We start from the raw sequence: 13,724 nt of genomic DNA, 5'->3' as shown, positions 1-13,724 counted from the left end.
TAATTATAATCAGGGCCCCGTATATAAATTTTTCCAAGTCCAGATATGAGAAAATTTCCATACAAAATTTACCCACCCATTTTACCTCTTTAAAAGAGAATTTTGTTTATTTTACCAACTCAGATATTTTTTTAATCGAGAACATATGTACCTATTTTCATTCGTCTAAGTCTAGAATTGAAAAAAAACCCTACAAACTTCTCCCTCCCATTTCACCCCCTTAGGTTGAATTTCATAAAATCCCGTCTTAGTTAGCACTTACGTCCTTAAAAGAACCCGCATGCAAAATTTGAAACTCCTAGCACTTGTAGTTTCTGAGATTTCGTGATGAGTGAGTGAGTGAGTGACTTTTCGCTTTTATATATATATATATATATATATATATATATATATATATATATATATATATATATATCGACGGTTGAAAGGCTAATTGATTTAGGCGACATTTTGTAAAACTTGCAGGAGGACGAAACAAAGTTATTTTTTGGAAAAAAAATCATAAAAAAGCAACTATTTGATTGACTTTTATTTATTTAATACAGTATATCCCTAATTAAGTAAGGATTTTTTTTTAACTTATTACGGTTGAAAATTATGTATTATTTTAGAAAATTTATGTTGGTTAGCCCAAAATGCGTCAAATTTAGTTATTTTTAGAGAAAAGCAAAATGATTCAAATGCCTACCGTAAATAAAATAGCTGAAAGTAAACTGGCTCAAGCATCGCCTTAGAATAAAATAATACGAGAGAAAATGAATTTAAAGCGCCAAGTCAACTGACAGTTGAATATGCCCAATGAGCCTAAGCAACTTGATGGTGTTGCACCAGAGTGAAATAGTTTGATGCAGATGCCCATTAGAGGGACTTCAAGATGAAACAAAATGAACCCTTATTATATTTAAAGTAGATATTGATGCTTAGGTCATCATTATTCAGCATCATCCTTAGATATTTTTGAGGTTGGTGTGCTACTTTATACAATTTTTAGACAGTATCTTGTATACTTTTTACATAAAAAAAAAAACATTCTTGTTTAGAGGAATCTTCTAGATGTTGATCCAATGTGTCTTGGAACAAGGTATAAGATAAGGTGGTATATCACCCTAAGCTTAGGTAGTAGTATCACCACGGAATACATTGTACTTTTGTATCATTTGATAAATAAAACAACAAATAAATTGTTAACAATTATAATTTATTTAAAATCAGTCTTACATGGACGTACCTAATTTAAATCAGTCAGTAACAATCAAACATTAATATTTAAAAAAAAAACTTATCAGTAATTTGTGATAAATCAGAAATAGAAAAAATAACAATCTCGTCAGAAAACAAACAAAAGTTAACATTCTGTATCAAAAAAAAAATAGATAATCGACATTCTTTACGAAAAAACAAACAAGTATAGATTATCATCAAAACGCAAAAAGAAAGAAAATGTAACATTCACTATAAAACAAAATTTTAAATGTTGACGATGGCGAAGAACCTTAAGCTTCTATCTCATCTTCAATATCTGTATCTATTAGAACATCTTTACCAACCCGGTGCGGAAAGTTAGTGTATTCTAGGTGAAAATTTTTGGGAATAACCCCTGTACCACACAGCTTTTTAAGATCTTTGTATTTGGCTGTAGTTATAGGCAAAGATGTTTTATACTTCGGCTGCACTACCTTTGGTCTTGAAATTATGGGTATACAATCGGTGTCAGCATCTTTATCCATACTGTATTTGACAGCCATGACATTGGGTGACGACTTTTTGAATGTCGCCACCCGAACCTTACTTATCTTTCCGGTTAAATTGCCTTTGAAATACTTTTCTGAAAACTCTTCGTAATTCATAAAAACGTTGTGCGTAAGAGTTTCTACGTAATATGGGCCGGGATCTTTACGAGCCAACTGGAAAACAGTTGGCCACTGCGACGGTGCCCATATTATAGTATTTCTAACAGAATTTTCAATTGTGGCATGGATGCTATCGACAGTCATTTCCGTATGCCCTGGAAGCAGATAATTCATTTGGATGGTTTCAATTTGTTTTGTTTCAAGCAGTGCGCTATGTATGGCGGCTAAAACTATTTTGTTTTTGTTTTGCCCTGGGCATGAGTCTGAATAAAGAATTAAATTTGTAACAGAACCACGTGAATCGACTTCAGCAATATACTTTTATAAGATTGTAGCTATTTCATTGCCTCCTCTTTTTCCTTCGGTTTCTCCCCACGTATAACAAAAGCCATTTCTGGTACCATTTTCGTAAAAACAAAGGTTGTACACTGTATATTTTCTAGTATAAAATAGCAGCATACTCTCCCCATGTGGGGTGTTCAGTACCTTTTGTAGATCAAAAGAAGTACAAAGCATGCCGTTATTCTTCTTGCTTAGTTCACGGTGAAAAGCTAATCTATCTTTTGATGCCTTTTTTTCCTTTAAATGAGTTAACATTTCAGGATTTTCTTTTTCATTCTGGCCTTCAAAACGTAAACATTTGACACATTTATCCTTCTTTGGAACGTGGAAACCAATATTGAAATCCTTGTTGAAAATGTCACGAAATATTTTTTCACCAACAACATCTATACCCTCTGATGTTTTTGACTGTTTATAAATCCTGTAAAGGTTTTTTATGTTTTTAAATTCAGTAGGGAGATATAATCTGGTACTGTCTTTACGACAGTAATGGGATGGTAGTGCTGGTAAACTTTTGATAAAATTAATGGCAGACTCCTTTACTGATTGAGGCGTTTTATTTTTAGAAACAGTTTTACCTCTGCTCTCCTCTTTTGACAACCCAGACGATGCATTGGCTAAGTTATAACTAACATATTTTGGGCTAACACCCAAAGTGTCTACTAGAAATTTTTTGCAAACTTTACGTCGACCTTCACCATCATTAATATAGTAGAAATATGTATTGTGCCTCACACCAGAGTCCTTTGACCTCTTTCGTTTTATGTCAATTTTAGCAGTCATACCTACTAGCCAATCTTTTTTTCTTTGGGATGGTAGTCCCCAAAAATAATCAAAAATATTTTTTCTTTTTTCTTCGGATACATTATTGCAGTCGTTGCCACAGTTTTTTCCTTGGCATGGATTAGGCCTAAGTGATCCCGCACTTACAATACTTCCGTCTTTTTTCACATACTCTTTTCCTCTGTCTCGCAAGTTTTTTGCTTCTCTGCGTTTATTCTTTTTTTTCTTTTTCAGTCCTGCTTCACCTACTTTACCGTCTTCTGATGTTACTTTTTTTTTCTTTTCTTGAGGTTCATCACTTTCATTTGATGAAGATTCATCCCCAGTTTCTTTCCAAGAAGAGGAATCCCATACGAAGTCCTCTTCCTCAGATAGAAAATCGACATAACTTTTATTAATGCTTCTCTTGTTCCTTTTTTTGGTTTTGACTTGATCATCATTGGTATCATTATTGTTCTCTGTTTCTATTTCATCTTCATCTGCTTCAAGAGACTTCCTCAGCAACTCCATCTCACTCTCAGCAATTACTTCCGTTAATGTAGAAATAAGTTCAGGTTCTTTTTCTTTGTCATTTTTAGATATCAGTTCGTCATCATCGTTTTCTTTTTGTGGAAATATATTACTCGAGTTTTCCTTATGCCACACTCCTTCAGTATTCTCAATCTAAAATTTAAAAAAATAATAAGAAATGCTATTTCCACGCGGATGAAGTCGTAGGTAGCTAGTATTACAATTAATTACATACCGACTCAAATTCGATATCTATTCGTATATCTTCAATATAACTCTTTTCTTTGGTTAGATCTTTGTTAGTTATATCTTCTAATAGAGCTTTGGTGGTACTGTCATGATCATCCTAAAAGAAAAAAAAATAGGTAACTTAAATCAACGAGAACTCATGTTATAATAATAATTTTTTATAGGTACAAAAATTTATATACCTGTGACTCTTTTTCCATATTGCTGTTAACAGGGTTTGAAGGAATCGTATTCACTAATGGAAATCTTTGGACTTGGTCATAGTAGGATTGACTTCCTAATAGTGTTAAATCACAATCTTCATCAGCTTCATTATTTTTACTGTTTTCATTTGCTGCACTTGTAGGTACGTCAGTCTTCTGTTCAGACAACTTTTTCACTATCTGTTTCTTAAAATACAACCGGTGTTGTGATTCCATATTTGCTGAAATGAAATCAAAACCGATTTATGAACATTTTATATTGCTAAGTAATTCTAATGTACAATGACTCATTATAATTGAAAGAGAGACTTCGAAACATCTAGAAGACCTAACATGTAATTATAAGCTAACAACAATGTAGTACCTACTTAGTTTTGGATTAAATACCTATTTAACCCAAAGTTATGTAAGTAGGTATTAGTACTGCAAAGTAGTAAACTTAAAATGTCACTTATGTGGGATATCTTCCGTGATTATTATTGAGCGTCGAATATTGGGAGCTCAAAATCAATAATAATAATCACGGAAGATATCCCGTAAGTGACTTTTATGTTTAGTTATAAACCGTGAAAGCTTAAAACAGTGTCTGCAAAGTACCTACTATTCACATACCTCCAGATTTTATTATTTTTTTCACTCATCTAGATACATACCTACACTAAGAATATTACTATTACACAGTTACCTACAAAAGTTTCGTGAACAAGTCACGACGCGAAACTTCCTAGCGTAATTACAAATCTTTTCATGAATTATCACTTAACAAAATAATTTTTGTAGGTACTTACCAAAAAAATCAACCGTCTGTCTTCAAAGCTCGCTCGCAGACAACGCACTTCCTTTAGTGTTGGCGGCTGACTGACGCGCCCGCGCGGGTGGGTGAGGTACTCGTAACGACACTTACACAGAGCGCGCAATAAATTGAACTTAGTTCCAAGCGACTAAGGAGTAGCTAACCTCCTGAATTTATTGACGGCCTATATGTTAAAACTGACTTGATGATGGAAATGCCAATTTTACAAATACTGAATTTAATCAAAATGTTTCAACTGCCATAATACTAATGAGATAGTTAGGTCAAAATAGCTTAAGTGACATTACTCATTATCCTTAATAGAGGCTAAATGGGTCAAAAGACATAGTTAATTAATATAACTTATTGCAAAATGGTTCAAGCGACACGGTTTTTTAATGTAGTTGAATGCAAAATGGGCCAAACGACATAGCTTATTGTTTTGGTATAATGCAAAATAGGCCAAACGACAAAACCACGACAATGGCGAAAAAGTCAAATGCCTTAATCGACACACGATAAAAAAGTTCGAAAAATCAAAACAGCTTAAGTCATCAAGTCCTCAAATTTGCCTAATTTTGTGTCGTGTAGATCAATGAGCTTAGAAATGAGGCCTGTTTTGCTGTGGGTGCTAAGCGCCAAAAAAGTAGTCAAAAAAAATTTAAACCTGATTCAAACTACGGAGAAAAATTTGCTGATTCCGAATATGTATATAACTCAATATCGCAAAAAATGTCGCTTAGACCAATTAGCCTTTCAACCGTCGATATACAGGGTGAATTTTTCAAACGGGCCTTCAGGGCTAAATCCGAAACTATATGAATTAGCGAAAAATTCTGAAAGGAGTTACGAGGCCGATTTTGATAAAAACTAAAATTGCATCATTTGTTTTTTAAAATATCTTTTTCCTTACCCGGGAATCGATCGAATTCATTTAAAAAAAAATACACCCTCTATATTATTCCACTGTGTGATAGTGTCGCTTATAAGGATCAAATTCTGGGAAGTAATGTTATGTGACAAATTAAAGGAACAGGAAAATTTTGAAGAAAATACATATTTTTTCCATACATTGGCATACTAATTCTTAAGGATTATACATAACATACTTATGTATTATTTTTTAGGACTATACATAAGTCATAACATTGAAGAATTTGTTGGTTAATACACTAATTCTTCGATGTTATGACCGTGACATACGGCTTAGTATGAGAAAGTAATAGGTTGGTAACTAAGTTCCCGCCGTTTTTAGGATTTATTTTTTAATAAAAATAGATATCTTATTAATTAGTATTTTTTATTTTATGTTGTTAACAATTTCGTATTAACGTTAAATATGATTTTCTATATCTCTTTGTTAAGCAATTACAAGGATTTCACTTGAAAAAGTCATTCTTGCAAATGTCAACTTTACATTTGTATTAAACGAAACTCCGCGCATAGCTAGTTGAAAATCTATTATAATGTTCTTAATAATAACCTTAACTAAGTCGAACATAATAATATAAATTCTTGGAGAACAAAACGTCCGCTTTCAAAAGATTTGAAACATTAGACCAAAAAAATTGTTAATACGCGAAATGTTTAAATTATTGAATGGCGGGAACTTATCTGCCAAGTTAATATGAAAAAATATGTATTTTCTTAAAATTGAGGCTTTTGCTTTAGTTTGTCATTTATCATTACTTGCCAGAATTTGATCCTTATAAGCAACACTATCAGATAGTGGTATAATATAGAGGGTGTATTTTTTTTTCAAAATGAACTCGTTCGATTCCCGGCTAGGGAAAAAGATATTTTAAAAAAGTAATAATGCAGTTTTAGTTTTTATCAAAATCGGCCTCGTAACTCCTTTCAGCATTTTTCGCTAATCTTCATAGTTTCGGATTTGGCCCTGAAGGCCCGTTTGAAAAATTCACCCTGTATATATATATATAAGCCGTAGTCGGTATTACACGGCAAATCGTGACGTCAAATACGTGCTAGTGAAGTGACTCAATGGAAAAAAAATGAATAACCGTGATATATGGACACAGAAGAACTTTTAATAATATAATTTATACAAGGAACCGAAAATGAAACCGAGAACTTCGAGGAAATTGAAATAAATGAAGACTTTCAGGTAAGTGTCAAAATATAGATAAAATAATAGGTAGAAAACTAGAAGTATATGGATTGAAAAAAACTTTTACCTCAGTACTAATTTAATGTAACGGATTTGGCTAATTCTTTCATTTGTATGAGTGACCAGATAGTTTGTATGATTTTTTTACTATGTGGAAAAATTAGTATTAAAAAAAGACGAAGACAGTAAGAGGGTTAACAGAATTAACACTTGTTCAGTAGGTATCCTACAATAAAAATATGTTTTATAGGTATTTAATTTTTGTTGTATATACATAAATTGGTCTTCACTAGTACCTGCACCTGTGCAATTACGAGGCGTCTAGTAATTAAACGATCAATAAGTCCTAAATACCTATTTATTCTATCAGTTAGGTCCTTTTGGATAAGAATAAATAAAATAAGTGTAAGTAGTCTCAGTTCATTTATTTATTTGGCGGGACCGTGCCTACAAAGGATAGGCACGGTCCCGCCGTTCTGTTCTCATATTTTTATATTGTATTTTTCTCCTTGGCCAGTCTGGATCTGGCCAAGGAATGTCTATTGGGCTTGACGGTGGTCGTGCTGACGGTGCCGCCGGCAAAACTGGCACCATTTTTTGCCGCGATGTTTTCCTAAAATCAAAACACGTACTTAATAAAATAGAGCTTTGCAGGTTGCCCAATTATTACAATTTTTTTCTTTACTACTCGTTGAAGCGCGCATAGCCCCACTAGCTGTGTTGATTGAAAACAATCAATAAAGTTAAGCAGCGTCGGGCGCGGTCGGGAGTTGGATGGGTGACCGCTGGTGGCAAAAATTTCATGCGCGTTTCCGTGCTTCGGAGGGCACGTTAAGCCGTCGGTCCCGGTTGTTGTCGATAGATGGCAGTCGTTAAACCTTGTCGGAGGCCTTTCGGGCGGTTTGAAAACATCCGACAAACGGGTTGGCCACTAACCTGTCTCCACCAATCCGCATTGGAGCAGCGTGGTGGAGTATGCTCCAGGCCTTCTCCACTTGTGACGAGAGACCCGTGCTCAGTAGTGGGCCATAAATGGGTTGCAGGCACTCGTTGGAGTATCTACTATACCTACATATTTTTAAGTGTTAACTTTATCCATGGTAAAGTGGAGTCAAACAAAAATCACTAAGTACCTATCATATCGCACGCTTAATCATAAAGAGAAATAACTCAAAAATAGGGTGTTTATAGATTTAATCATAAAACGTAATAACATATTGCTAAGAATATTTACGATCCAACCGCCGCTCGATTTGAATGAATATGAACGAAATAAAACGCTGTCGCTCTCTTTCTGACTAACGCGCCCGAACAGGTTGGTTCCAGTAAACGGCTATATTCAGTAATGTGCCAACAGTGATGCAAGCAATGTGATCGCAAAATTATTCAAAGGGCGAAACATTACGGCATAAATCTTTATATTATTAACAGGTAAGTCTTATTTCATGTTTTAATTTACTAACTAAGTCTTATTTCGCTTTATTATAAAAGTATGTCACTACGTCGTGATATCATTTTGACTTATTGCAGTTTAGTTTAAATTTTATTAATGCGTCGTCCGAATTTATATTAGTTATTTCGTTTTCATTTTAAAACAAAACATATAATTTTGGCACAAAATGACTTACTTCGGTTTAGTTTTAAATTATCGTACAAATTTAATAATGAAACATGCTTAATGCTGTTTATGATTAATTATTGTCAAAAGTTATTTGTGACATTTAAAATTATTTCCCTTTCCATTAGAATAGAATAATGTTAATTGTTACTTATTCTATGCATCGTCTGATTAGCTGTTTATTGAATTAACTTTATTTTATTACAATTAGGCCAGTCTTATTATTATTATTTTATTCTACCCTAATCCTTATTAAATATAAGATAATTTTGTCAGATACTAACCTAAAGCAAAGAATAGTTACTTCCGTCCGTCCTAAAGCCATTTCTGCCTTAGTGAGGGCATTAATTTAGTTAAAACGGGTATTAATCGCGTAATACCTTGCTATTTTGTTTTCCCGATGTTTCGGCTGAGTTGCATCAGCTGTGATCACGGGGCGACTTATTTATATGAATTTAGTTTTACATTATTATTGACGTTTAAAACCGTGACTCAATCCGTTATCTTCTGAGTTGTAGACGTGCCTTAATTTAATGACTGTTAATTAAAAAAGTGTATTGTTATTTTTTTGTAGCATGGCGTCTTGGAGAGCAAGTCGTATTCTTAAATTGGTATCACCTGAAGCAACACCTCGTACTCAAGAGAAGGTAAATCAACTGGTGGTTAAAATCGACAACACTATTGTAGAAGATCAAAACAGTACAGCTAAAGAAAACACGGAAAATTTCTCCCCAAATAAAAATATTGATGTAAGTAGCTATAATGAGATCTTATCAGATTGTGATAGAGATGATCACTTTGCCCACAAAATTGATGCTCGAACTATTGTAAAAGATCAAAACAGTACAGCTGAAGAAAACACAGAAAATGTCTCACCAAATAAAAATAATAAAAATAGCCGCCAAAATGAAGCGAAAAAAATTTTTCGATCGTAAAGCACTCTCTGATGCTTCGCATCATGAGTCGTGCAATATTGATGTAAGCAGCTATGATGAGATCTTATCAGATTGTGATAGAGATGATCACTTTGCCCACAAAATTGATGCTCGATTCATTAGTTCCCGTAAAATAGATAATAGTAGTCTTACTACACACACATCAAAAATAAGAACATTGCAAACAAACCTCGTATCAGATAATGACAGTGACGATTCATCCATAAATGATAATAGGAATTTAGAAAACATTGAAACTTGTAATGAAATTGATCAAAGGAAAAAGCACTGCCGAAATCTTCTTCTTCAAGCTCGTCTACGTCAAGCTCGTCTTCAACGAGCTCTTCTTCCTCTAGTAGTTCATCTTCGGATTCAGACAGTTCTACGTCTTCTAAACGAACTAATCAACATTCTGAACAATACGCCGATGATGTGAGACCACAGAGCGCTTCAAATTCCACTCAACCTGCCAATATTTCGCCAAATTTTACTGATGAAAGTGATAACATAGACTTAAGTGATGATGACCCTACGTTTAATTATGTACTGTCTACCAAACGCAAAAAGAAAAACTATTTTTTTGATGCTGCCACCAAAACAGATTCATCTGAGAGTGACAATAGTTTTTCAGATTCTGATAGTTCTGATAGAAAGAAGCTTAGTAAAAGAGGTCGCAAACGATCGCTAAATCCTGCAAAATGGAAACAAAATAAAGTAAAAAAGCTACGGAACACTGGTGAATCGTATATATCCACATCGAAATCGCAGAAAGTCATTCCCAGCCGCTGTCTTAAAGTGCCTTGCACAGATAAATGTAGATTAAAATGCACAAATAATATATCAATGGAGGAAAGGTATAATATATTCAAAGAATTTTGGGATTTAGGAGACCTGACAAGGCAAAGAGTTTTTATAAGCAGTTGTATGGTAGACATAACTCCAAAATATAGGTACACAAATGCTACAAACCCCAGACGCCCAAATAAAGCCTATAATTTTACTGTTAATAATAAGAAAATAAGGGTATGTAAGACATTTTTTAAATCTACTTTGGATGTTACGGATAGAATGCTATTTACCATACAGCATAAAGTGAGTGACGGTGGCTTTATGCTTGAAGATTTGAGAGGGAAACACCATAGCCACAAAACTCTTCATCCTGAATTGGTTGACGACATACGGAAGCATATTCAATCCATTCCGAAAATAGAGTCACACTATGTGAGAGCTACTTCTACCAGAGAATACATTGACGGTGGCAAAACCATAAAGGATTTATATTCAGATTTTGTTAAACAACAAGAAGAAAATAATAAAGAGACAGGAAATTACATAGCATACTATAAAATATTCACTCTAGAATTTAATTTAAGTTTTTTCCAGCCAAAGAAAGATCTATGTGACTTATGTGAATCATTTAAAAATAGTACTGATGAAAAAAAGAGAGAACTGGAAGATAAATATAATAAACACATAGAAGAAAAGTCATTGAGTAGAATTGAAAAACAAGAAGATCTTAAAAAAGTTACATTATTGCAATTTATGATTTAGAAGCAGTGCTCCAATGTCCAAGAGGTGATACCTCGGCATTTTATTACAAATCCAAACTTAACAGTTACAATTTAACATTAACGGAATTGACACAAACGGAGTCAAAAACGGCATATGATAAAGTACATTGTTATTTTTGGACAGAATCAGAAGCTAAACGTGGGGCAATAGAAATAGGAACTTGTGTATGGCAGTATCTTGAAGGGATATGTGAAGGAAATATAGAAGAGAAAAACGTAATATTTTATTCTGATAACTGTTGCGGACAGAATAAAAATAAGTATGTCGCTACATTATATTTATTTGCTGTGAACACATTGAATATAAGAAGTATAACACACAAGTTTTTGATCACCGGGCATACTCAAAATGAAGCGGATAGCGTGCATAGTTTAATAGAGAAAGAGATAAAGAAAAATCTTAAATCTGGGCCTATTTACAGCCCTGATCAGTACATAGCTTTAATTAAAAATGCTAAGAAAAGTAAACCCGCTATAAATATACACGAACTAACCTTTGATTCCTTCGTTGATACTAAACTATTGCAGGAAGAATGGGGATACAATTATAACACAAATATGGACGGACAAACAGTTAATTGGAATAATATAAAAGTGTTGATGATGAAAAAAGAGAAACCATTTAGTATTTTTTACAAAACTTCCTACAAAGATGATTGTTTCCAAGAAATAGATGTAAGGAATAAAAGGAAGAAGATGAAGCTCATTACAGAAATTACACTAAAAAAGGCTTACACGGAAAGGCAAGATATAAGTCTTAATAAAAAGAAGGATTTAAGGGACCTCGTCAATAAAGGACTCATTCCTCCTTTTTACGCAATTTTTTATAATTCGATCATTAACTAGTGATTACTCTCAGTACTCATTGATCTCATAATATTTCATTAAAATTTTAGTGATTATTTTTGTCTACAATATTTTCATAAACATTGTTTTTGTTTCTGTTTTCATAATTAGGTAAGACGAGTTTTAATTTTGTTAGTAAAGTATAACATAATATTACATGTTTTATGGATCTCACGTTTGTGATAATTGTTAATGGTTCCAAGTTTTTTTTTTTTTTTTTTGTTTTCATAATTAGGTAAGACGAGTTTTAATTTTGTTAGTAAAGTATAACATAATATTACATGTTTTATGGATCTCACGTTTGTGATAATTGTTAATGATTCCAAGTTTATTAATTTTTTTTTAAATATTTTTTCCTGTTAGCCCCAGACGGGTCTGTTGGGCACCGGTAGAAACTTTATTAGTAGGTACCTACCTACCTTAATTTAGTTACCTAAGTCATTATTGTCTTGAATTAAACTACATTTTTCCTTTAAAATAAAAGAAAATTACTAATTATGCGTCTCATTACTACGTTATTTATTGAAAATTTTTCCTTCATGTTGTAAGAAATAGAAATATTTCGAATTCTCGTAAGAAAATGATTACATTTATTAATAAAAAAATGAAATAAAGCTTACTTATGTTAAATAGTTAAGCAACTTTTTGTAAATAAAGAGATATATTATGTTTTATGACTAGTAACATTTAAAATAGACACGTCAATTTTAATCATAAAGTGCAATAACTAGGAACTTTTTTTTTAAATGTATCTGTACTAGTCAATAGTAAATAAAATATCCTTTTTATAGCACTAAACAAAAACCAATACACCCAGCTTTCCTTTAAATCAATTTATGCCCATATAACACGTCTAAATTAATTTTAATACGTAAACAAAGTTGAACCCAGAATAGTTCTAAACTTTAAACTGTCATAATCAAAAAATATCAATTTTGATATATTTCTTTTTTTGATTAAGCGTGCGATATTATTATTTACTCTTGGCAGGTTCTATGAAAAACCAAACATCTAATAATAATCAACGCATTATCTGCACGTGCAATTGCCGTTTGTAGTCGCAAGAAGGACAAAGGTGCAAGCACGAAAATATAAGTTATCGTAATTACGTGTACCTACTAATGACCATAAAAGATAAAGCTTTGCGGCGGCATTTTGGCTTGGTCTAAGAGCTACATCAAAGAAGCCGCCGCAGGAATTTATATTTTGTTTGTGTTACTTACGGTTTAGGTCTTCTGTTTGTTTTTATTTCCTTGATGTATAGTACCGTCCAGCACGCTGCCGCCAAGCCCAATACAACATAAATCAGTTTGCTGAAATTAAATAATTACGTACTTGATTAGAAGGTACATTATCGCACGCTTAATAATAAACCGGAATATGTCAAAAATTAAGGATTCCCACTTTTGTTAATAAAACGAACTAACTCCGATTGAAGAATCTAAAGGTACAATCCCGCCATGCAAAACAAACCAAAATGGCCGATTGTTAGATCACCCCTCTCTTTTCTACAAAAGCGCGCGACAATGCATTTCATGCGATAAAGAATCATTCAGTGATGCGGCGACCGTGATGTGAGAAAGGTGTCGTTGTTTTGTGACTACGGTGGAATAAGGTGAAATAATTCGGTTTATTTTCAAACGCAGGTAAGACCATTCCACTTATTTTTTTTTTCTAAACTAGCATGTTTCGTTTTACTTCACTTTAGTTAAAAACGGTGTTCTAATACAGCATGTACTATTTAGACTTGTTGCAGTTTATCATTAAATTATAATTGTATAAATAAGAAAGATTGCGTATTAGTGCGTTTTAGTATAAAATTATTACTTTTATTCGAGAAACAATTCGTTTTATATCACTTTATTACCAAAACTATCGGTAGATTTAAATAATACT

The 13,724-nt window shown here is 32.9% G+C and overlaps 1 protein-coding gene across 1 annotated transcript; it reads right to left on the bottom strand.

Annotated features, from left to right (window-relative positions):
- Nucleotides 1–1,179: 1,179 nt before the first annotated feature.
- LOC140745293 (uncharacterized) lies at nucleotides 1,180–5,832 on the bottom strand. The gene is made up of 4 exons (XM_073077064.1): nucleotides 4,726–5,832; nucleotides 3,917–4,158; nucleotides 3,721–3,831; nucleotides 1,180–3,638 (listed from the first exon to the last, which is right to left on the bottom strand). Exons 2-4 carry the CDS (start codon nucleotides 4,151–4,153, stop codon nucleotides 2,172–2,174), a joined length of 1,815 nt encoding a protein of 604 aa, XP_072933165.1. The 5' UTR covers nucleotides 4,154–4,158; nucleotides 4,726–5,832; the 3' UTR covers nucleotides 1,180–2,171.
- Between the last annotated feature and the right edge of the window lie 7,892 nt (nucleotides 5,833–13,724).

This window comes from Epargyreus clarus, unplaced genomic scaffold (genome assembly GCF_041222505.1).
Source record: "Epargyreus clarus isolate Ecla_fem2 unplaced genomic scaffold, WU_Ecla_fem_2.2 ptg000010l, whole genome shotgun sequence".
Classification (NCBI taxonomy): domain Eukaryota; kingdom Metazoa; phylum Arthropoda; class Insecta; order Lepidoptera; family Hesperiidae; genus Epargyreus; species Epargyreus clarus.
The sequence above is the reverse complement of the archived record's forward strand: the minus strand, read 5'-3'. Positions and strand labels throughout refer to the sequence as shown.

Bases quoted from the DNA above. Each gene is read 5' to 3' on its own strand.
- LOC140745293 (XM_073077064.1), bottom strand. From the start codon at position 4,153: ATGGAATCACAACACCGGTTGTATTTTAAGAAACAGATAGTGAAAAAG. The intron at 3,832-3,916 runs GTATATAAATTT...TTTTTCTTTTAG, and splicing joins ATATGGAAAAAGAGTCACAG to GATGATCATGACAGTACCAC. The intron at 3,639-3,720 runs GTATGTAATTAA...TTTAAATTTTAG, and splicing joins TAGATATCGAATTTGAGTCG to ATTGAGAATACTGAAGGAGT.